Here is a 25,694-nt window from a genome sequence, read left to right on the forward strand (position 1 = left end):
ATTGGCGGTTTTAGGGGGTGTGTGTGGTTTTTTTTCCAATAATTAACACATGTGTATAAATTTTCTTCTTCTTAAGTAAGTAAAGTATTTAAAACGTTTTAAAAGCGATTGAAAACTGCTGTTCTACGACAGTGAAGGGATAGTTGCGGTTGTCAAGAGTTGTCTAATATTTCATCTTAATGCTATTTTATTTTTAGTGACTGAAAGTATTCTAGTGTACGATTTTAATAATTGATATCGAGAAGAATTGAAAAATATATTCTTGAAAGAGTTTCTCACATTTTCAAATCATAGTATTGTGACTACCTGCAAGTATTTCTCATTTCTATCTATACGCTACTTTAATGAGGCCGAAAATTATGTTTTTATTCCTCATATAATGACTTCTAATTACTGGTGATAATCATCTACTTCAGGTTTACACAAGGTACGAAATGGTAGAGGTGTAATTGAGCATATTTGGGATAACGGCTCGCCTTCAACATTCGCGGCATGGTAACTGAACGTTTTATCTTTCATTGACAAAAACAATCTGTTTTAAATAGTGTAAGAAATAGACACTCTCATAGTGTAAAAAATAAGTTCGCATTTATAGTTTATAGAATAGTTAATAAATTTCAAGCTATGAAATTCACTATGAATATAACGTATTCTTTTAAGTCATTGGAACATCGAAATTTACTTGTTATAGAAGTATTTGACCACATCATTAACAGGTTATGGCTTAAGCTAAATATTTGCAGGAATAGAGATGAACCTTCGTCCTTTAGGGAAGTTTGTACACAGTATGTTTCCATCTTGGGCTTACAATAACACTTGGGAAGTTGAGGACTTGCGAGAGAGGACTGGCCAAATATTTCGTCTGTGAAGAAGGAAAAACGGATTCAACTATAAGTAATAAATATGTCATTACCTTCATTTTGTTATGAGAATGCGGGTGTACTGTAGAGGCAGATTCTTTTTTTGTCGTGGGATGAATTTAACTATTTTCGCGAATTAAAGCTTTTTCGCAAAACGCAAAAGTAGATGTTCGGAAGTATCTACAGTGTAATTTCAAATATCTGATTAACAGTATTTATTTTATAGCTGCATAGGAAAAGAATATGCTTATGTCGCAAGATGTTAGTACAATGTTAGTGAAGGAATCATGTGGCAAGTAAACGCATATTGACATAATTGATTCATTTTATTCAGAAAATATTAATTCAAAATGTGTTTATCATCAGTTCACATCATTATATCATTATAAGTTCAAAAGTAAGTATATAAAAACTAGTTCATTTTGATTGAATATGCAATATTAAAATAATTAGTGAAAATACTTTTGTGTACGATTGTCGTACTTTATGTATTTCCCGGTCTAGTATAAACGTTTAAAAGGATTAATTAGATTCACGTTGAGTATAGAAAACACTTTCTTACTTATTCATTTTTTTTCACAAATAAAAGAAAGGAAAAATAATATCTGTTTAAATACTTTTTTTAATTTTAAATTTAATTCAAATAGTGGTTTTCATTCAAAACATATAAAAATGCTCTACTTATAAGCTATTGGAAGGGCCAACTTTCGAAAGTTGTTAAATCTAACCTCCTCCGACCCTTTTGTTTTTTATAGACAACTACAACATCCATGTAAATACTGTAAACATGTAAACTTAGTTCTTAATTGGTTTTGTCTTATGTACATATGCATATGAAATTGTATTTGTTTCTTTTTAGAAAAAAGGCAATAACATAAAATTAAACTCAGTTATACTTAAAGATATTATTTTTGTCTTATAAGTTCTTGTCAGTTTATAAGTTCTGCTGATATTATTTGTTTGTTTTTATTCTATGTCAGTTCTGCCTAATGTTGCACCTCATGAATATAACGGAACAATAAACATGACGAAATCAGGATTACCTTGTCAGTTCTGGGTGGATGATATCCCTCATCACCACACAAACCACAATCCGGATTACTTCCCAGATGATACTTTAGAAGAAGCCCAAAACTACTGCAGGGATCCAGACAAAACCGGGTATATATGGTGCTATACCACAAATCCTATGGTTCGATTTGAAGAATGTGCTTTACAAGGTTTGTTGTTTGATTTTCCTTAAATGATAGACTAATGACATACTTATGTTCCAAGGAAATCAGCAATGAAAATATATAATATGACTTATATAATTAATCGTGCAATCAATAATATGTGTTACCAGTTGCATAACGAAATGATACCAATTGTTGCATATACGAACGGATAAGAGGAAATACTTGTATGTATGTACACGTGTGGGCGTCCGTGTTCGAGTGGTTAAGGTCGTTGTTTTCAAACCACTTGCCTGTCACTGTTATAGGTTCGAGCTCTTCAAGTGTCGTCGTTTTCTACATATGAGAAAGCTGTCCAGCTTGCTTACGGAACATCGAAGGTACTACTCAGCTGCCCGTTTTTAACTGAAATAATCTAAAGAGGGTCACCTGAGGTCTCTCCCCCCCCCCCCGCCAGTACACCTGGAAAATCGCAATATGACGTATACTGTGTTAGCGCGACGTAAAACCGAACGAAACCATGTATATGGATGCATTACGAAATGAAAAAAAAATATATACGAATTATCTTATTATGCTTAAATTACATACATGTAATGCATCACTCAGGTAACGACGAGTCTGCTCTCCATTTTTACGACTGGAAAATTGAGTAAAACAGCGTCAGGTAAAACATGTCAGCGCTGGGACCAGACTATCCGCATATGAAAAGACGACACTATTAAAGAAACCCAGTTCCCGGATGAGACACTCGCAGATGCGTCAAACTATTGTCGTGATCCGTTTCACGAGAGTATTCTTTGGTGTCGCACAACGGATCCTGAGACAATTATTGAAAATTGTCTCTTTTTCGGTAAGTAGGATATTTTTTATTTCATTTCATAAAATTTAATGCATATAGTAACATTTATATTGACGTTTAAAAAAATGGATTTGTTTATAAACATTTGCACTTAACCATTTGTTCGTAGGGGCTCATTGGCTCTTCCATTCCTATATAGTCTTCTATTAATATGTTTTAATGGATTTTCGATGAAATTTTAAGAAAAAAAATACGAACCCAAAGAATTAAAAACAAATCAAATCTGCTATTACATCCCTGCCGTCTGATCATCGTCTGCACAATTCGCTATACTGTAAGCACATGTATATTTTGAAAATTTCGCTAAAATGATTAATGTTTATATCCGGATTTAAATTAAAGCTGAGTAAATGTATTTAAGGTATTTATGATTGAAATGGTTAGATATTTTGAGATTTAAAAGCTCAATATAAATTAAGCGATTTTAGTTTCTTATTTTAACATTTAGTTTTTCTGCATATAAATCTGCTTGTAGAAACTGCATCAGACAGGTGTTTCTCAACCCTTTCCTCGTACGAAGGAAAACATAATGAAACATACACCGGCAAGTCTTGTCAATATTGGAACGAAACAACACCTCACGATCACGACAAGTTTTCCGATTCACAGTTTCCAGACAGAAATGTTGAGGAAGCACAAAACTTTTGCCGTGATCCATACTCTGAAGGTTACCTATGGTGTTTTACAACTGATCCAGGGACACGTCTTGAGCCTTGTTTGTTCGACTGTGAGTATCTTCAGTATTCACCTCTTTTATTTTGTGTACTGAAAGGAATATTCATATTATACTACCAATCTTACGTTTAGGCAATAAATTTAGATTTTTTAACACTTGAAATTTACCATTTTTTCTTGCCAAAATTAAAATTCTAGACATTTATACAAGTATATAAATATTATGTAGATTGTTTGAAGACATTGATGAAGATTTATGCTAGCATGCATATTGGCAGGCAGTTTTGTTGTAATAAAATAAGCTATCTTGAAAAATGTGACTGAGAAAAAAACTTTTTGTCAGCGATAACCTGTATTGAAACATAAACAGAAACAATATTAAATCTATTTCTGTATCATTTTGTAATATTTTATATTATTACACTAATGAGGATCTCAACAAATTGTATCCTTCTATTTTATATAAGATAAATACCAGCTTAAAGATACAGGCAATGTCATTGGTTGGCATGGGCCACCATTTGTTTGTGATAACGGAAACATTATACCATACGAACATAAATGTAACGGAAAAGTTGATTGCGTGGATGTTTCGGACGAGGATAATTGCACAAGAGGTAGGTTAACCAACCATTTTATATCTCCTTTAGGTGCTATGCACCGATATCTTTTAATATTCTTAAGTACATACCCTCTCGACTATATAAGGCATTCAAAGTTTTTTTACGGTAATTGATTTTTGAGTAAAACTTCATGTCATACATAATATTTGACTAAAATACTAATTTCTGTATCATAAATGATAAATTGACAGTAGCTTATTTTCAATTTCTTTAGGATATGTTTACATTCCATGGGAATAATTTATTGACTTATTGCTCTTTAGTTTTACGAACATTATTTCAGTTCGATTGAATAGAAAGTTTTTTGACACACTTGGAACCAACTAAAAACTAAGTTTCTTGCTCGATGATCTTTTGTGGTAGCTGAGAATGTTGAAGATTTTTTTCTACTCTTTATTTTGTTGCCATTCCATGATTTGACTGTTGTCATGATTTAGTACTATCATTTTGAGCATAAATTTGCTCATCATGTTAAATGTTCACAGTTGAAACAAATATTTCTTCGTGAAATTGTTTTATTTCCAGCGCATAAATTATTAACTACTATGATTTCACCAGAGGAAGAGCCTTCAATGTCAAGGGAAATATTGTTCCATTGTGAAAGTCATGAATGGGTTTTGATCATTGCAAGATGTGACGGTGTGACAGACTGTATGGATGCCTCTGATGAGAAGAACTGTGCAATAAACAGTTCGTTATACTTTTTTATCTAGTTTACCATTGTCATAGCATCTTATTTACCCTTTTGTTTACAGGGCATACTATCGCCACATTTTTCAAGCATCATTTAATGGTTACATCCATCAATATGTAGAAACATATTATTAAACATTTTAAAAGCTATATTCACAATTTTGAAATGGCAAGGATGTTGATGTTTTCAATTTGTATGCAATGTCGGTAGCAGGTACAGATTACCCTGTTTCAATTAATTAACTGTTTATCATGCAATAAAAGGTTAACTTCATTGCGTGTGCCTTCTTTTATTTCAAAGCAACTACAAGAGTAATCAAGAGACTTTGTTTTAAGAAGATAATGTCTCTAGGGCCAGGGTCAATGCTTATATAAATGTTAGTGATTCTTGTTTTAAATAAAAGGAAGGAAAATAATAAAAATGTAGTGTTTATATTGAATAGATTGCATATAATATCCAGTAACGTATGTTTAAATGCAAATTCGCATACTCTCCTTAAGGATAATTATGTATTGTTCGAAATAAGTGATAATTCCTTCTTTGTTTGTCTATATCGTTCCTCATTTCTTCAGTTCTGTTCCAAATCAATCTCAATCGAAAACGTAATTATTTTCTTTTCATTTTTCATGATAGGTCAGAATTCCAACTGTTCTCAATATCATTTTGAATGCTTAACTGGGGGCTGCATTCATATCAGTCAGGTTTGTGACTTTATTCCCGACTGTCCAGACTCATCTGACGAAAGCTGTGGTAAGTAACGCTTACAAGCGCTCTTATTGAATGATGTAAAAATGTTACATGTACACTGCATTAAAATCAATCGTGTGTTATTTGCATAAAACAATCGTGCCTGAAATACTTAGTAATGCATGGAACGGAACCCTAGTTATATTTTCAACCAGTAATGCTTGGCAGCCGTCATATGACCTCTATTATTATGGTGCGACGTAAAACCATACAAACATGTACACAAAACACATTAAAGAACACACAACGTACAAGCAGATAAAAACAATACTATCACAATAAACAAATGTAACACATTTTCAGATTTTGTTCGTCACAGTACTTCATATAAGTGATGAAATGTATAGATTTAAAAAAAAAAAACAAGTTATCCATGTATGTATATTTTGTAAATTAATAAATTTTACGTCCTTCCATATACTTAAAACCTGTAAAAAAATATCCTCGTCCTAGACAAAAGAACTTAAATTGTTCACTCGGAACGAAATGATATTAATGTTTAGAGGCTCATATTTAAAGTCATATATATTGAGCAACAATCATTGTTTTTGTATCTATAGATCATCCACTTTGCCTGAATACGGAATACCGCTGTTCTAATGGACAATGTATTCCAGAAGATCAGAGATGTGACGCATTTAAGCAATGTATTGATGGGACTGATGAACACAACTGTGGTAGGTCATTGTCGAGTACATATACATACAGTCAACTAAGTGCAGTAACGGGTCAACTCCTTAGTTAATCCGTTTATGGCTTCAGTTGACGAATTTTCTATGTAATCACTTATTAATTTATATTTTAGGTGTAATTATTCCCAACTATATGATGTGTATACAAAAGTCAACATAGACAATTGTGTTTTAATTTTTATATTCTACTAAATATTACATGATTCATTAATATCCCACACAAATTCCCGTATATTTCACACAAATGCCCGCATATTTCGACGTAATAAATTGTTGATGATTAATCATAATTGGATTGTCTTTTCCACTTTTCTGTTATTTTTTAATAATACACTACTTAAATGTCATTTTCTTATTCTTACATATTACAGATATTTGTCATAATGGAACTTTTCACTGCGATAAAGTGCGATGTATTCCAAGTAGGCTAGTTTGTGATGATTATCCTGACTGCGAAGACAGGACGGATGAAAAGCGATGCACTCCACCAGTATATTCTTCCTGCAACGACATTTGGACTGCAGGCTATCACACGAGTGGATTTTATAAACTAGGTATGGCATTTAAGATATGAATTACTCGGATATCGACTTTCTACATAATAAATGAAGAATAAATGCAGAATCTCCATTCACCGAAACAGAGAAGCTTTATCACCAGTAGGATAAATGGGATATTTTTTGAGATATTAAAAGCTAACATCACATATGATTAAGCCAAGATGAATTACATGCCGACTTTTGTATCAATGCAGTTGTATAAAAGAATGATTCAATCGTCAAAGAAATGGACATGTATTTGTTTCAATTTACCTGTAACCTAGGCTTTTCTAAATGATTAAAGAGAGTGGCAATGTTTTATAAAGGGCGACAGTATCCAACAAATATCTTTATAAGTGTTTTGAATAACTGGATAGATTAAACTTAATGTAAAGAGGAAAGATTGATTTGGTTTTTTGCCAAATTATTCCTTCACTGGGGTGGGGGCCCTGAGCATTAATTTTGTTCGCTATTTTTCCCCTAAGAAATCTATTGTACCCAAACTGTTTTTTTAAAAAAAAACTTGTTTTTAAGTTTCCCAAAAAAGATAAACATCTACCAAAACATTTTTTGCTTTTGTTACCATTTGGGTAATTAAAATTTAGTATGGATGTCAAAATACTATTTTGTTTCTTTTATGGCAAACAATTTCACATTTAACACTACTTTCTTCAGATGACATGCTTTAAAACCAATATATAAATGTTATGAATCTCAAGTTTGCCCTTTCAAAAGAATAAAAAATGTATTCCGTTCTAAGGCATAATGTGACATTAAAACGAATTTGCATTTTTTTCATGTAATTTTGTTGTTATCATTGGTAAAGTTCTTCTGTTTTTTTATGTTTCAGGTTATACAGAAGTTGAGTGTGATTTCAGTAAAGTAAGAACAGAGGGGAAAATATACACGATATCTCATAATTATAATTTTCATAAACAGTATGTATTTCTAAGTTTACATGTATATATGTACTTAATTACATCAAGCTCGAGTATAAACACGTGCTTTAAAATGCTCTTCGGTGTATACACACTCCTGTTATACGAACTTGTGGTTCAAACATTTTATTTTAAAAATGTATGTTTATAAAAAGTTTTTTATATATTTGTATTGTACATCTTGTAAAATGAAGGAATATAATATCTTTAAACTAAACTTAACATACTCAAAGATATACCGCTAAACAATCTTATTTATAATTGAAAAATAAAACGATATGTTGGACATCGTTAACATAACAAAATGCAAGAAAATATACATAAAAAACATTTTAGTAAAGTATCACAGTAGTGCTTGGCAGGTATATTTTTTTGACGTTAATTAATTAATTCAGCACCGCGTAACGCAAATTTTGCTTTTGTAAATAACAAAATTCAAAATAATTCTAAATACGAGTAACGATTATACAGTGTTTGAGATGTTTGTAACAGTTTTGTTGTAAGAATTGGAATATTTCAACATTTTTAAAAAAAAATGTTAGTCGCTTTTTAACAATGATGTTGTAACCATTTGAGAAGTAATATCGAATAACAGATAATGGCTGCTAGGACAATATTATGTTATGCGTTGAAACCCTCATTGCCTGATTTCCCCGCATCTAATAGATTTGTAAACCAGTGGTCCTCGGTTGGGTTGATATTTGTTAGAAAAGAGCGTTTTGTCTTTAGAATGCAATAATTACATAACATAAATGATTTATAAGTCTTTTTGAAACAATAATATCACATATTTGATATCACAATGTTGTTATCATATCATACGTCACCTTTTTGAATGCTAGATATAAAGCAAATGTTGTATTTTCTAGACTTGACGGATTGTTGATATACTCCTATAAAAATGACTCAACTGGAAAACTCGAAGAGGGCATTTTAAAGATACTGAAAGACAGACAGTACACCTGTCAACAAAATGTAAGTAAGGAAATAATTGCAAACATATATTAGATTGAGATCATTGTATTTGATAAAAGGTGTTTCCATAATTACTATGTTAAGTAATGCTTGTAAAAGTTTAATCATTATTAATACATCTGATCTTAAAAGACATAAGACAACGAATGTTTAAATAGCGTTTCCATAAACACCATATTAAACAGAACAGAACAGAACAGAACAGAAACTTTATTACTTGGTTTAAGCATAAAAAGCTCATCACCATATTAAATATACAAATACAACATATAATACATAAATGACACATGACATGAATATATATAATTACAAAATAATGGTTTATGTGATGTGAGAATGTTTAATTTGAGATACGAAATTACTTAAAAAACATATGAATACATGTATATAATACACAAGAATTGGCCTATCTTTACCAAACATTATCAATTTAAGCTACAATACATTTTCTTTTATGTGAATACAAAAAAGCAAACTGTGACAAATGAAGGGGGATAACTTAGGTAACTTTACGTAACCAGTATTTTAACATTTACTTCCCCTTAATAATTCATGATCAATATTAATAGAATTCATTTCTATATGAAAAATGAATACATTTACTGATTTTGTACGTTTTTTTTATATATATAAAGAAAAGAAAAACCCACACAAAACATACCAATACCCAAAACAACTAACACTTGACTTAATTATAAGGATTAGTTTTGTCAAAACATTTTATCATGGTATTTATATTTGGTTATGTGTTGAAAAACAGATATAGTTAATTTCAGAAGATACAAATATTAATAAATAAATAAAATAAAAATATATGTATATATGTACAATTTCATATTCACATATAACTTTACAAATCTACACGATGGATATACAATGCGCATTTAACAGTTACAATGATACTTTTTTCATTTTTTTTTTAAACAACCGAAAAAAACAGAGAAAGAGAGTAAAGCTTACATGTCAGTATATTATAACAAACTATCCCTCAATTTAAAAGCTTTATCACAGAATATAGCTAAATTTTTCAATTCTTTCTTGCGACCAGTTTGCATTAATGAAATGAATTTAAACATACTTGTGTTGCAATAATAGTATCTTGGAATATATTGCTTTCTTAACTCAGAATATATCGGACATTTAAGGATAAAGTGAAATTCATCTTCTATATCATTCATATAACATAAAGTGCACTTTCGTTCATTCCTTGGTACATTATTATGTCTTCCTAACTCGATATTAAGTTTGTGTGAGGAGAGTCTTATTTTTGCTAAAACATTTCTATATTTTACATTTTCAATATATTTTATATATAACGATTGTTCAAATGTAATCTTATATTCCCTATATACATCTAACAATGATGAAGATTGAATACCATCATTCCAACAACTTATATAAATATCCCGTAATCTATTCCTAAAAATAGGTACAAATAGTTTTATATTAATAGAATCGGGATATAACCAGACTTCATTAAATCCTGCTGACTGAAGAATGTTTTTAACTTTTGAAGCCCAGTTTGTTGAACAATTTACCACATCAACATCATATATCTGTGTACACAATATTGTTCTCAATATACAATTATCTTTTTTACTTGTATTTAACTTAAGGAAATATTTAACCATACGAATATGCCTTTCAATGTAAAGAGGAAATCTCCCCAATTCTGCATATAATGCCAAAGTATTTGTCGACTGTTTAACATTTAAAATAAACCTACAAAATTTTTTATGTACTCGTTCCAAAACTTCTGCATTCATAAACCCCCATACTTCACAGCCATAATTTAAAATTGATAAAACATAAGCGTCAAAGAGATTAAACATAATGTTAACTGGTACTTTGTAGTCACGTAACATATTAAAGCATATTAGCTTGTAAAAAGTTGTAAAATGGTTGCAATATATCATTATTGATATTATAATAAAATCATAACTTATACCTACAAAAATGATAACTTATACGAACAGTAAAAGTATTTCAGTGTAAGACCTTTGTTAAAACTTAGAAATCGTTACTTGTTTCGTTTCGAACTAGAATCATAACAAATCACGCCACCATTAGCCATCTTAATTTCCCTGAAAAAGTATTTTTTCATTTCATACATACATTTTTCCAATAAAGTCATATATTTCTAATTTATAGCATTTACATTAGGAATAAATAAATAAAAACAAAACAAAAAACAATAAGACAAAAGACAAAGAACGTGAAATGTCATACTAAAAGAGGAGTTTTCAATACTCTAAGGTTACTTCCAAATATCGCCATTTCTTCATCTCAATAACACGTCTAGGCTTTTTATGATTCATTTATTCATGTTCATCAATGATATAAATCATTCGTTTAGTTCTAAACATTAAGGTAGACCATGGGTAATGAGCACTATAAGGAACTGTAAAATTGACAACATAGGACAGTTATATGTCTTCAAGGTCACCTGTATTCAAAATTCAAATAAAATTTACCGTGTGGTTTATGAGTTATGGATATATATTTCTAAACTAAGGCTGTGCCATAAGAAGGGCTTATTTTCAGAAATAAGGAAACTCTAAATAATCTATAATATCATCATTATGAAAAATGATTTCCTATTGCTCATTGTAAGGGAAAATATTTATTTATAACATTCAGGTAACACTTACACAAGCAAAAATTGTTTCTAAACAAAATGTTCTTAGTATGTATAAAATGTTACCCTACCCCACCCACTTTAAACACTAATTTGAAGATTTCCCTGTATAAACCCTTATTCAAAATATCCCTAAAATTTACCACAATGAGGGGCTGTTTTCAAAGTTTGTCTAAATTTTCTTTAAGGTATATTGGTTGATCATGCGAAATATAAAATACCTTTACCGTGTAGTTTTTTATTTTATTGAACTTTAAATATATCTGGTATCATATTTGCTATAAATTTTGGCATTATTTAGAAAATAAATCCCTACAAAAATTAAATAATTTAAATCAAACACTTTTTGCTTCCATAAGGGATCAGAGAGATACATAAATAATGTTAAAAGAAAAAAGAAAGAAAAACAAAAATGCCCTTCTGGGGTTTAAACCCACGCCTCTCAATTTCAATGTATTTGGAAAGTGATTCTAGCGTCAAAGTGAAGGTAATGCATAACCCATGGTCTACCTTAAATGAGAATGATATTCTTGTAGAATTGTTTGAAAGCAAAACTTCAACACCCATCGGTAAATTACCTTGACATTATGTTCTTCCAAAAGGGGTGGCGGCTGCGCATATTAAAAACATGATATAATTGTAAAAATACAATCAATAATCCACGTTATCTATGGGCGTTCCTTCAAATATTGTTAAGAATATATCATTAGCGTTCAATTTTTAAAAGAGTCTTCACAATTAAGGTAGTTTTAAAATTTGTAGTTTTGTATTCTATCCTTAACATTTTCCTTTATAACCAGTCATTGGCAAATCACCCTGATAAAAGTCAATCTTTTGTAATATATTACTAATCCATCACAACTTGACAGAGACAAAAATGAGCATGATATCAATTTATTATTTTTTGTAAACCATGCATCTTCGCTTAACTACTTTCATACAATTATTATAAAATAAAAAGTAAATCAGCCAGTCAAAACAGTGCGTGTTTATATTCCATCTGTTTACTGTTACTACACGTTCCTTTTGGATAAAAAACTCAAACAGCAACACGTCCATGCTGACCCTGAAGTCTCTTACAATTTCGTTAACTAAAGTACATCTATTTTCATCCGATTTCCAAACAATTTGAAAAGTTTTAACTTAATAAATATGACTTCTAAAGAGTACTTTCAAAGTTATATTTCAAAATATATTTCTATCAATGCTTTTTGTATTTATGCTTAGCAATTTAACCCTGAAATGAGACCAAGATTAACACGAGATAAAGATACTAAATACAACAAACAAATGTTGTAATAATTAAAACACATGTTCTGAATTGATATTGAAATAAATATAATATTTACTCAAAAATGTCTATTTTCTACAGATAAAGAAAAAATTGCTGATTCTTTCTCTGTTTAGCTCATTTAAAGACATTGTTGACAACGGCAAACGACAAACAAAGACTTAGAAGAAAACGACTTAAAAGAAAACTGCCATAAACCTTTTTGAAATCTATGACATAATGTGTCATGAAAAAAATCCGAATGATTTGTTTAACTCATTATACATAGACTTTCACTGGTAATTAATTTTAGATCACGCAAAAATGTTCACCGACCCAGGAAGCTGTTGTATTAGCACGTGATGAGGAACAGGAAGGGACTTTAAGCCACCAATGCCGATGTATTGTTATGACTGTCAAGCCTTTTCAACTAGATAGCCTGCCGTAAGTCTCTGCATTATTATAGCCTTGTGTTATCATTTTATTTTATATTATATGTGTAATATAATTGTAGTTTCTTATTCAAGGTGCTGTTCCTAAGGTGCCTCAAAATAATGCAGAGGGGTGTCTGAGACCTCCTACAAGTAAAGATACTAAGTCGTCGTATGAACTGTCACAGTGTCAGGGCAGCTTATATGTTGTCAGAAATGCAGTTAAATGTATTTTGGCCAAGAAATGTTTTATTTATGTTTTTTTTTTAAAAACAACAACATTGAAACCATCTATAACAGCAATTATCAAGATCTGTATAATCATACAATTATATCATTTTCTATAAACGCAAAGAGTAGCTCGATTTGCAGGATCGACTTTTAAGTTCTTTTAGGGATTTTCTACTTTAATGCTATTGTTCATTTTCTTCAGCAGTTTTGTTTTTTGTTTTTCTTGTAGTTTTTGATGTTAGATAGACATTATGTTCATGTTTTCATTGACAATATTGGCTAAACTGACTATAAATTGGAAAAGATTGACTTTAATAATGGGGATTGACAAAAAGTTGATATTGGAAAATTGTTAAGATTCGATCAATATAAATCTAGAATTGAAATTGATAAGTCTTGAATTGAAAGAATATATGGTAAAGTAACCAATTATTTTGACTTTCAACTTTTCACCTACTATAATATATGCTTTGATGGGCATAATATCATTTTAAAAATATTTGAATTATATATAAATTTCAGGACCATTAATTACTGTGATAATTTTACATCCAATGTGTCAGAAAGTGAAATTCTCTTTCAATATCACGAGGTTCACAAAAGGCGCAGTATCACAATTTATAGAGATGTTGAGAGTTTTATTGAAATTAAGATAGGCTCAGCTGTTTGTTCATCCGGTAAGTTTACATTATGCTGATATTTTCATCGATATTAGATAATGTTTAGGATAAAATATAATCTACCTTATATATAAAAAGACTGTGTCTCTCTTTTTATCAATTAAACCTCACTTGATCTATACAAAAGAAAACCTTGGGCCACGTGAGTAATTTATCGTTCATGCAAGGTAAAATTTGAATTTTAAAGGAATTATGTGTTAACTTATTTTTACTTTTACCTGTTTACTCACTTTATACCCTTAGATCATTTTTGTCATTCCGCACACAGATTGTTGGTATGCGATTTATTTTGAGGCAAAGAGGAGCACCTGACCCGTTTTAGGTACATGGAGGAGCACGAGTGTATTTTTTAATGAGTCGATTAAGCTATACTGCATGCACATATGGTAGTTTTAAATGGGTATACGTTTGAGATTTTTATATACATATAAACATAAAAAAGACACAAAAAGTTTTGCTTTTTTTTGTTTTTTAAACAGATGCAAGAGATATAAGTGCCAGTGAAGTTGGTTGTAACAGAGGCTCTAAATCGTTTGATAAATCTATAAAATGTTTATATAAACGAGATCCAGCAGGATTTATGTTAGGCTGTAACACGGGAGTCCATCTTCAGAATTGTCGTAAGTAAATAAATATTCTATTTTACGTATAGCGTTCTTATTCTTATAGTGTTTTGTTTTTCATTTTCATGAAATTTGGAAAACCTATTATTAATACGAAAGACCCGTGATTTCATCTTCACGGGTTCAGGATTTCAACTTTATGAATTAAATTTTAAGTTTAAATAATAAATTCACTAAATAATAAAGGTGTTGTGAATTCACGAAGTTGAAATTTTGAATTCATGTAGTTTGAAATCTATATTCATGAAGTTTAAATCGTGAGTTCGTGAACCCGAGAAATCAAGATGTTGAAATGCCACCACTGGTCTTTTGTTATTTATACATATCTCTTATTTATGCATTTATTTAAGAAATTATTCATATGTATATAATTATATGTATATATTCAAAGAAGTTTAATTAACATTTCAGATGACTTCATTTGTCCACCGAATACCGTAAAATGTCCGAATAGTTTTTGTCTCCCATTAGAATACGTGTGTGACGGTGAAAAGCAATGTCCAGGAGGCGAGGATGAAATTGGCTGTGGTATTAACAACAAACACAAAGAATTTAAATCTTTAATATATGCATACTTAGAAATGAAACATTAAGAAATATTAATGAAATAAAATGCGTATTTTCATTTTTCGTATTTTCATTTAAAAAAAAATATTTTTCACTGCAGTGAAACATATTTTCCGTATTTTCACTGGTGTCTTGCCGGACTCCTTTCTTTAAAATTCTGTCAGTACACAAAATTTAAGAAAAAGTCTTTCAAATTGTACTGCAAAAAGAGGAAAATGTATATAATAAACAGAATATTCAGGGTTTTTTTTAAAATACAGAATTAATTTTCATCTTTTGTTATGAATATTTTCATATTGAAATATATGAAATATTTATTCACATACCACGATGAAAATAAATCCTGTATTTATAGAAAAAGTTGAATATCCTCTATTTATTATAACGATATTATATTAATGTAATTATTTAATCATTTTTTTTCAATGAATGTTCTCAATAAACACTTTGCAAATAAGTATTATTATAATAATCATGCTGCGAGTACTCCAATTCTTCTTTTTGTTCTTGTCCGCAGGATGCTTTCAGGAAGGGAATGAAATTGTAATAATGACAGAAAATGAAGACTTCGACGAAACATATCTGAAAAATGTTGCTAAACAGTTCTCTGATCGACATTCAATTTTCAGAGTATTGCGTTATAAAGTCAGAAAAGATCCGACAAAAGTTGAATACGAGCATTTATTTCTTGATATATCAGACACGGAGGTTAATGCATATGACATTATCAATCGTGAATACATGTGCCGTTATACTGTTCTAGCTTCCAACTTCATAAACAGCGTTCAGTTTTCGAAGAATAATTCAAGGGCGTTGGTCTTTCTTCAAAAATCCGAGGTGTCGAAACTTGTTGCCGAAATGATGTTCAAGAATATTAGGTCATCACCGGACTTCCATGTGTACAGAGTGGTCGAAAATCTGAATATTTCTGCTTCAAAACTTGGTCCGTTTGCACACGTTATAGAAGTGTCAGTAAAGCATTGGTCGCATCTTACCTCGATAGGATCATCATTCTTTCCGATGATATGTAAAAGTGAGTGTTAAGTTTATTTTACATACCCAGGTAGCCGAGTGTAATATATCACTCTATCCTCTTATCAAATATGATAAGTTTTAAATTTTAATTTTCAAAATATGTGTTTTCATTTTAGAATTTGAAATAAAATAAATTCTAACAAACGGGCCCTTCATGTTAAAGACAATGTCCTGAGATATATCATATAATTAGGAGATGTTGTGCTAGAATACTTGATAAACGCAATGAAACAATGAAGAAAAAGAAATCAAAAGTCGTCTGAAATTGTTTTAAATGTAGTGCACTGCCTTCTTGTCATTTTTTGCTAGAGCAGAGATCCCTCCTTATAAAAGGAAATCTTTTCATGTTTTAATGTAACGTATATTAATTATTGTAAATTAGTTATTCCGGTAGCTACTCAATGTGTCATTAGATCCGTAGTAACATATATCTTTCATTTAAAATATACCTACATTTTACATTCCAGAACGTGCATCAATGTTTTGCCCGAATGATTTTAAATGTATGGCAAGTACAAAATGCATTTCAATGGACCAAATGTGTGACGGAAAAGTTCAGTGTATCAATCATGATGACGAGAAAATGTGTGACTTCAGATGTCCTGAGAGCTGCAATTGTGTCGGATTCATGGCTGAGTGTAGATCAGCAAATACCTCACTAAGTTTGTTAAACAAACGCACTCGACTATTAGATGCCAGCGGAAATACTATGATTTTCAATGGTTTAATTCAGTATCCGTTTAGAGGCTTACCTTATTTAGTAGCATTAAACCTTTCAATGTGCGGAATACAAGATATATTTCAAGATAACTTTCGGCATTTGAATAATTTGCTATCTCTTGATTTAAGCTTAAATCATATATCGGTCATTCGAACGTCGGCCTTTCTGGGTTTGAAAAGACTAAAGGTTTTGAAACTGAATGGAAACACTAACATTGCAATGATAGAAACTCGAGCTTTTCAAGGCCTTGTTAGCATTAGGACACTAGTAGTAACAGGATCAACCATCAATCACATCTTCTTCTATGCATTCCATGGTCTTAAACTCACAACATTGACATTTTCAAACAATAGTATAAACCAGGTTGACAACTTTGCCTTTGGTGAATTGACTGCTAGATATCTTGATTTTGAAAGCAGCATTGTAACAACGTTTGATAAGAAGTTATTCACGGGGTTGTCTCAATTAGAAGTGCTGCGGACACCAGCCTACAAGTTTTGCTGCATTCGGCCGAATTACTTACCCGAGAGTCAGTGCACTCCAGGGAAAGATGAGTTTTCATCGTGTGATGACCTTATGAGAATAACAGCATTACAAATTATGGTTTGGATTATGGGAATATGCGCTCTGATTGGCAATTTTATATCAATCATATACCGTTTTGTGTATGACAGATCAAAGTTCAAAATAGGATATGGAATATTTGTTTCTAATCTGGCCGTTGCCGACTTCTTGATGGGTGTTTATTTGATAATAATAGCTACTGCAGACACGTTGTACAGGAAAAGGTATGTTTTCTGTCCTTTCTGTTCAGATAAGTGTATTGACTTTTCATAGTTTGCATGTCTTATTAGTAGTCATTATTATGCTACTGACCGTTCCAAGGCGGCGCCCCTCTGTGTTCCTCAGATGTATGTCTATGTTGTTTTATACTGTTTTGGTGACACATTTGCTTGTTTCTCTTGTTGTTTCTCGTCTACGGTAAGTATCTTCCCCTTTGTCCCTATTTTTTATTTATTTTATTTATTCCCCTTCCCCGTATCTCGTGTCCCCTTCCCCTGTGCCTTTTGACTTTATGGGCCTAATATCTATTCATTTATTTGTTTTCTTTTAGTTCCTAATCAGTTGCTAATTATTTGCCTGCCCGTGCTCTACCTTATGCCCTGTCCTATTTTTCTTTGGGGTCCTCCTGGGCTCCTTACCGATGGCGCTTGTTGCTGGGTCGGGTGGGGGCTGCGTTCATTGAACGCCGCCTTTCCTTGTCGATCTTGTTCATCATATTTTAACATTTTATGACGTTATAACTGGCCTTTAATGGTGAAATGTTTGTAATATATTTTGCATAGTAACTGCTAGTTTAAGTGAAGAATGTCATGGTATACGCGATTTTTATGTTAGTTTTGACCTTTAAGAAAACGTTTAGATGCTATGTAAATCGACCAGAATGAGTATTTTCGCGCGCATGTGCATCAGCGTATGGCAAAAGGACCATGCCCCTATACACCAAACACAGAAATATATATAGACGTCCGCAAAGAATGTATTTAAATTTGTTGAATATTATCACAAAGAAAGTGATTAGCAGAAAAAAAACATTTATAGAGCTGTACCCAAGGGTGAGCATAAAAATATGGAGGCGATTAGGAATATTTTCTTACATCTCCCATTAAGGATCGTGTCATACTTGATAATTAAAAGATGATTTTTGTAAAAATATCTTTTGATTTAAATACAAAACTCAAAATTCTGCATTTTTAAGATTCATTTACTTCACAAAGAGATGACTTGAAATGGCAGGTAAATGAAATTAAAACAAAATCATGTACAAGATATGCGCGTTTGCCGGTTTTTTTGCTTATATGATCAATGAAAAATTAAATGACCATGTTTGGATCCTGATTCTTGTGAACCCGAGGACTGGATTTATCTTTTAGGTTCCAGAAACATTACGAATATTTCTATTGAATTATCCAGAGCAATAACGTCTATGATAATCCTATATACAGTACAGCGTTTTCACTGGCATATCGTATTCTTTTTCTTCAGGTATATTTTCATGGACGAGAGTTGGAGAGCAAGTTCTTGGTGTACTTTATCTGGTGTTTTGTCAACCATTTCATCGGAGGCTGGTGTTTTCTTTCTCTGCTTCATCACGCTAGACCGGTTTATTATCATAAAGTATCCATTCAGCAGTTTTCGTATAACGCCTAAAAAGGCAACCATATGTTCAATTATTTCTTGGGTTATTTCGGCATTCATTGCTTTGTATCCGTTGGTCCATACAAGCTATTTTCAAGGCCGGTTCTATACAAAATCAGGAGTTTGTATTGCATTGCCACTTACTCGTGACAGGCCTCCTGGATGGATGTATTCAATTGTTATTTTCCTTGGTCTTAATTTTATCACTTTTATTTTAATAGCTGTCGGTCAGTTGTTAATTTATATTGAAATTAAGAGTGTGTCTGGGAAGATAAGAAAATCAATGAAAAGGAAATCCAGAGTCCGCAGTGCAGAATTAGCTGTTGCAAGGAATCTGTTATTTGTTGTTTCAACCGATTTTTTGTGCTGGTTCCCGATTGGATGCATGGGTGAGTTGACATCCCTTTTTCATTTCTTATTTCTAGATATCAGATGACTTCTATTTATAAATTTCTGTTGTTGAAAATTTGTTTAACTAAGCAATCAGAGATTGGCTTTTTAAGTTGCGTTTGTCTTACCAGTGTATAGAATTTTAATTGACCTTCATATAGATTTCATGACAAAACATGTTATACAGCTTGATTAATGAATCATAATAATTTTGTTGTTCTTCTTGTTATTTCTGTAGAACGTGCATAAGAGTAATATAAAAACATGAATTTCTGTACTTAATGAACTCGACATGTTTGTCAATATACTGATTAAAATCGTTTGTTAGGATCTGATTGAAACCACATTTGTTTAATTATTGCTCTAAATTGAAATTTTAAATGCTTTTGGAAATCGTAAATATTGTATTTCAACAGCACTTATGGCTCTTACTGGTCACGTGATTCCGGGAGATGTGTATGCATGGACAGCGGTATTTATATTACCCGTGAATTCTGCAATCAACCCATTCCTGTACACATTGACTTCAATACTAGGAAAACGGGTCAGTTTCATAATAATTTCAGTGGTAAAGATTTCTAGAGATACGGAAGAAAGTCAGAAATCATTCTTTGTATACATTCGACACTAAGCCAAGGCCCAGTGACACCGATTGTATTTTTATGTGCTACAGTAAAATTATATTTAAGAAACAGTTACCTATTAAATATATGACTTCATTTACATGTATACCATATCATTTTGGCATAACTGTCAATATTAATTATTTACTAATTTAATAGCAGACAAAAAAACTCAGGTGCATTTTGCGTGCCAGAAGATGCATTAACAAGTGCCTGATTATCATGCAATACATTGAATATTTGTGATAAAATTACGATATATATTTTGTTCTTACGTCTTTTTTATACATTTAAAACGTAAACGGTAACTGAGCGAGATATGGCAAAATACCTGCTCGCGAAATGACTTCAGCTCCATCTATCATTGTTTAGTCTCTTGATAAACTTTTAAGCAAAAATTCTATACGATCACTATTCAAGTGGGATTTTCACGGAAACTTCTGACAACATGAATCATTTACAAAAACCTTTATCTGCGTAAGTGATTTCTCAGATTTTTTTTTTTGTTGATGTATTTTGCTGAATAAACACGAATAGAAAAATTATAGATACGTTCGCACGCTACTTTCTGTTTACACGAAGTTTACGTAAGTTTTCAATGAAGAGTTATAAAGTAAATACAATCTTACATCGCTAAATACTTTCCTCCCCCAATACTTATCAAAGTAAGAAATCCCGACGATTTGGAGCTTTATAAAAACTTAATTGCCGAATGGCATCATACCAGCAAAGCAACAACAAAGAAAAAGCAAAAACTGGAATAACATATAACCAGACGTATATTTGTTTGCAAAATAAGCGCTAATACACCATTTTTTTAAGCATTTGCCCTCGACTGATTAAATCCTTCGCTTTGCGGACTCTGGCTATGAATGCATCTTCGTGCTTCTGCAGATGTTATTTGCATAAATAGCCACAAAATGTGTATCTATCCTCTTATAGAAACTTGTATGGTTAAATAATAGAAAATAGTGATTTTTTCTTATTTGATACAAACTGAGAAGTACTTTGAATCATAGGCATATGCTGTACGTATTGATTTCCCAATTCAATTGCAAGTTGTCTTGGTTGATTTATCACCAAGGACACATTGACTGTTTATGATCCGAGCGTTGATGTTGTGCATTCTGTAAAAATATGGTAGGTCTCCTTCGATGATGCGGAGATAAGCTCAGAACTTTGCAACCTACGAATCACCTGCCAATGTCCAGACGAAATCCGAGGGGATGGCTCTGCAATGTACAATGTAGGCAGGGATAACGAGAGAAGTGTGTCTGGGCCCCTAGCACAGAGTGTCGGCACAAAAGAAAGGCCCTTAACTGATATAACATCCTTTTCTATGTTGTTTCAGGATATTATTCATTAAGATTCTCATTGGCTGCCTTACATTGACTGATTTTTGGCTAAAAATTTATATCTTTTGCTAATACCCCGGATTTGTAACCCTTAGAAAATAAGATAAAAGATGTTGATTATTCTGTTTCTATTATTTATTGTTTTATAGAAACAAAGATCTAAAAATGACGAAAACAGTAGAAGTGTCCAGGAAACGTTTATGTGTAAGTATTTTATATAGGAATTTTCATATTTTTGGGCAGGATTTAAAATTGTCTTGGCACCGCCTTACCCATGTTACCTTTGTTAGTTCGACGATTCACCTCAAACAATAGTTTACATTTGTAGATGACATTTATTGTATTACTTGTTGCCCAAACTAATCAGTTGATATTGAAGGATATGTTGTTGTCTGACATATTTTCTGATATATTTGACCGTTATTGTTCGGTAATATTGGTCTGAGACATTTGAATAATCAATGACGTTTTGTCTGTTCTTTTCTGATTTTGAAGTGAACTATACGGATATTTTAATGTATGTTAGAAAGGTATATGTATACGATATCTTAACACTTGACGCATTAGCCTCAGTGACATTACTCAACTATCAGTTTAAAACTGAAGATAGTAGGTTTTAATCTTTATAATTATTTTTATATATTTTTTAAAGTCATTCTTTATTATATTTTCTGACATTGACCAATATGTTTTATGTATGCAAATCAATTGTTGAAGGACTTTACGCGTTGCGATCAATGAAATGAAATGTATGTTGTATATTTTTAAAGTATATTTCATATCACATAATAACTCAAGCTAGCATTAAGAGAAAACATACTAAATGCATAATTTTTCTCAAAATTTCAACATGTCGCAAATGTATGTTGTATATTTTTAAAGTATATTTCATATCACAAAATAACTCAAGCAAGCATAAAGAGAAAACATACTAAATGCATATTTTTTCTCAAAATTTCAACAGGAGGCACATATATACAGTACAATTGAATTTTGTAATGGACTTTTTTAATATCAACTTTTTCTTGTAGCGCAAAAACACAAACAGAACCTACGCCGGCTGTTTCGATACTACATGGCTCCAAATGAAAACTTTCACCAGGCCTTTATCTGTCTTGATGACGTCATACATTCAGATGCTGCCGTCACAAATGAAGTCGTCTGCAAGATCGCATATGAATTGATCAAGTGTTTGTGTTTGCTTCATGTCAATTCGCTTAGAGTCCCCAAGCTACATAACACAGCGTATACAAATGTGGAGAATGGAAAGGTGAGTTTATAAGAGTCTTACGTTTACCCATTTGCAATTATTTACTCGCTTTGTATATCGATTGAATAGCCATCCCTCACAATTTAAACCGTTCACATTTAAGAAGCTTTCATTTTAACATCCGAACATATCTCAAATTGATAAACTGTTTTAAATGCAAAATCATACGCTAAACAATAAGCACACACATGGTCTAAAATTGTACAATTGCATTACAAGTAGGTATAGTCTTAATCAAGGTTACAGCGGACTTGTAAGCAAATAAGTAATAAGCTATCTTTTCAAGATATGCGTTGACCAATCCTGTAACAATTTGCATAAACCTCATAAGACATCATTCTAAATACCCAAAGCTACGCTACTCTCTGTGACAGTGCTTTTGGGCGGCGAAGACAGCAGCTTGCATTTACGACTGTCATTCATTAACGAACTCAATCAAGCCGGCCTGCAATGATTTTTATCATCATTTTTGTTTAGGCGTTCTTTAAGGAATCAATCTCTTTTTCATACATTAGAAAGGACAAATGTTTAGTAAAGTGTTGTTGAAGTTGGAAACAAAACGTTTCATCATTGCGTTTTCTGAAGGATGCAAATATATGGTTACTGAGATGTTTCTTAACGTACATTATTTATTCAGAATGAATTCAAATTTGGTTTCTTTTTCAGCTTGTCGGCGAGATTCACCTCAGACGGGAACCCGTTGTATCATTTAGTCAAGTAACTAAGTCGGAAGATATTTATCAATATGGTGTTATTTTGCGCAGCCTTGTTTCCAAACTTTTGCTTCAGGAAAAGTGTAATGTCACAAGTTAAACAACACCGATAAAGTAGTGCTCTGGCGTTTACAGATCTTTTGTACAGTATTTAAAATGATAGAAATATCTTTTCTTTTTTTTTCATTCATGTAGATTTGTCATTTAGAAATGATACATTTTATTAAGTTTTTTTTTAAATATCTGAAACTCTTATTTTCATGCAATAATTGTTTGAATGTTCAATGTTATATTTCTCATTTAGATTAGTATATCTTTTAATTGTCTTCAAATCTAATTCCATATGTATAAAGAATTTGTTATGTAATGCCTGTTAACTTTCTTGAAAAAGATATGTAAACATATAGGAAATAGTTTTCATTTGATTTGATAGATGATATAGAAAGCAAGCAAGCTCCTGGGCCAGGTACAATTTGCATAGTTCCACATTATATATATATCTTCCTGAAAAGAAAACAGCTAGCCTTTCGGAGATATTCCTTTTTTCTTTCATTTTTTTTCTGAAAGAAAATGTATTCCCAGAGGACCAATAAACAATGGTTTATATAGTAAAATAGCTAAACTCCGTCCCATTAAGATTAATATTATTGTGGAATTTTGTTGAGGACTTCCGTAAAATCAGTCACGTGAGGTTTAAAGAATATGTTATTTAAAATTCAGTCGCTCGATCACTTGTTGCTTAGGAAATTTTGAATATAAAACCTCAAAACATGAGTTAATAAGTCCATTTAATGAACTTAAAAAAGATAATGATTAGAGTCATACGTAGTATAAACCTCGTAAGGAAACTCTTGGAACTTAATCCTAAACACCTTTACATTAAATTGTCTGACTTCTATTTCTGGAACTCACTGGCGAACCAAATAACAACTAGTCAGACTGCACAAATGTGCATACTGACCTGGGTTTTACTGATGGCAAAAGCTAATCACTTCGGATTTCGGCAAGTTAAGGGTCACGATTTGTAAAGAATATACGAGGGGTATTCAAACATAATGCAACTATGTCAATATCTCGCTTTCACTCAAGTTTTGCATAAACTATGTATATGTATCGAATTGATGGTTGTGTCAGCTCTCAATTGATACAATACATGTGTCAATTAGTTCAGTCTTAAGAGTGATGTAGATTCAGTTAAAGATGCAACTCATGCACGCCTTCCGAAAACTGCAACTATGTCAAAAATGATTGAACAAGTAAAGGATTTGAATGCTAATGATGCAAATTTTTTAACCTATGTAAAAATGTAGCTAAATGCGTTGGTATCTCTGTAGAGCTCGTGTAATTCTCAGACGTGATTTAAAAATGAGAAGAATAGTGAGAGATTAATAATCCATATCCTTACAAAAACTTGGTCGGTTAAGAATTTCGAGACATTTGTTGAAATAGTTCCCTATATACAACAATCGATCTTTCGCAAATTAATGACTGGCGATGAGACGTGGGTTCACTTTTATGAGCCCAAGCGAAAGATGAATAACAAAATATGGCCAACGAAAGGAAGTCGAAGACTTTGCATAGTTAAAACACCATGAGCGTCAAAAATGTAATGTATGTAATTTTCTTTACCAATCAAGGTCCCGCAATTCCAATTGCTGTACCAAAGGTTAAATCTGTAAATTCCAAGTCCTTCATAAATCAAAGAAATATTTAAAAAACCGTCGACCACCAACATGTCTCCGTGGTGTCATGTTGTAGCATGATGCATATAAATGCTTCGTCACACAAAGCGGCCATTGTACGAGAATGCCTGGAACCAAAAAATAATTTTGTCGAGCTTCCTCACCCACCTTATTCACCACATCTTGCCCTTGTTACTTTTTCCTATTTCTGAGACTCAAAAAACACCTTGCTAGAAGAAAATATCAAATGCGAAAGAATATCGGTTCGGCTATTTTCCAGTGCCTGAAAAGTATACCTCGAAAAGACTATAAAAATGCATTTTAAAATTGGATTAAACGACCAAACGTTTGTATATCACATGGTGGTGAGCATTTTGAAGGATTGAGATAATTATTTTTGCAATGTTTGTTAAGCACTTCTGAAAATTGACCCAATTGCATTCATATTTGAACACCCTTGTAAATATGGGTTGTGCTTACTTTTTA

The 25,694-nt window shown here is 31.6% G+C and overlaps 1 protein-coding gene across 1 annotated transcript; it reads left to right on the forward strand.

Moving 5' to 3' along the window:
* The first annotated feature begins 13,617 nt into the window (after positions 1-13,617).
* LOC132747465 (G-protein coupled receptor GRL101-like) lies at positions 13,618-23,654 on the forward strand. The gene is made up of 10 exons (XM_060736858.1): positions 13,618-14,027; positions 14,510-14,650; positions 15,065-15,181; positions 15,738-16,253; positions 16,723-17,764; positions 19,023-19,564; positions 19,982-20,109; positions 21,693-21,747; positions 22,575-22,813; positions 23,480-23,654. Exons 2-10 carry the CDS (start codon positions 14,611-14,613, stop codon positions 23,624-23,626), a joined length of 2,826 nt encoding a protein of 941 aa, XP_060592841.1. The 5' UTR covers positions 13,618-14,027; positions 14,510-14,610; the 3' UTR covers positions 23,627-23,654.
* The last annotated feature ends 2,040 nt before the right edge of the window (positions 23,655-25,694 follow it).

The sequence above is a fragment of the Ruditapes philippinarum genome, unplaced genomic scaffold (assembly GCF_026571515.1).
Source record: "Ruditapes philippinarum isolate M1 unplaced genomic scaffold, ASM2657151v2 ctg3457_1_1_1_1, whole genome shotgun sequence".
NCBI classification, from domain to species: Eukaryota; Metazoa; Mollusca; class Bivalvia; order Venerida; family Veneridae; genus Ruditapes; species Ruditapes philippinarum.

Bases quoted from the DNA above. Each gene is read 5' to 3' on its own strand.
- LOC132747465 (XM_060736858.1), top strand. From the start codon at position 14,611: ATGTTAGGCTGTAACACGGGAGTCCATCTTCAGAATTGTC. The intron at 14,651-15,064 runs GTAAGTAAATAA...TTAACATTTCAG, and splicing joins AGTCCATCTTCAGAATTGTC to ATGACTTCATTTGTCCACCG. The intron at 17,765-19,022 runs GTATGTTTTCTG...CTTTTTCTTCAG, and splicing joins GACACGTTGTACAGGAAAAG to GTATATTTTCATGGACGAGA.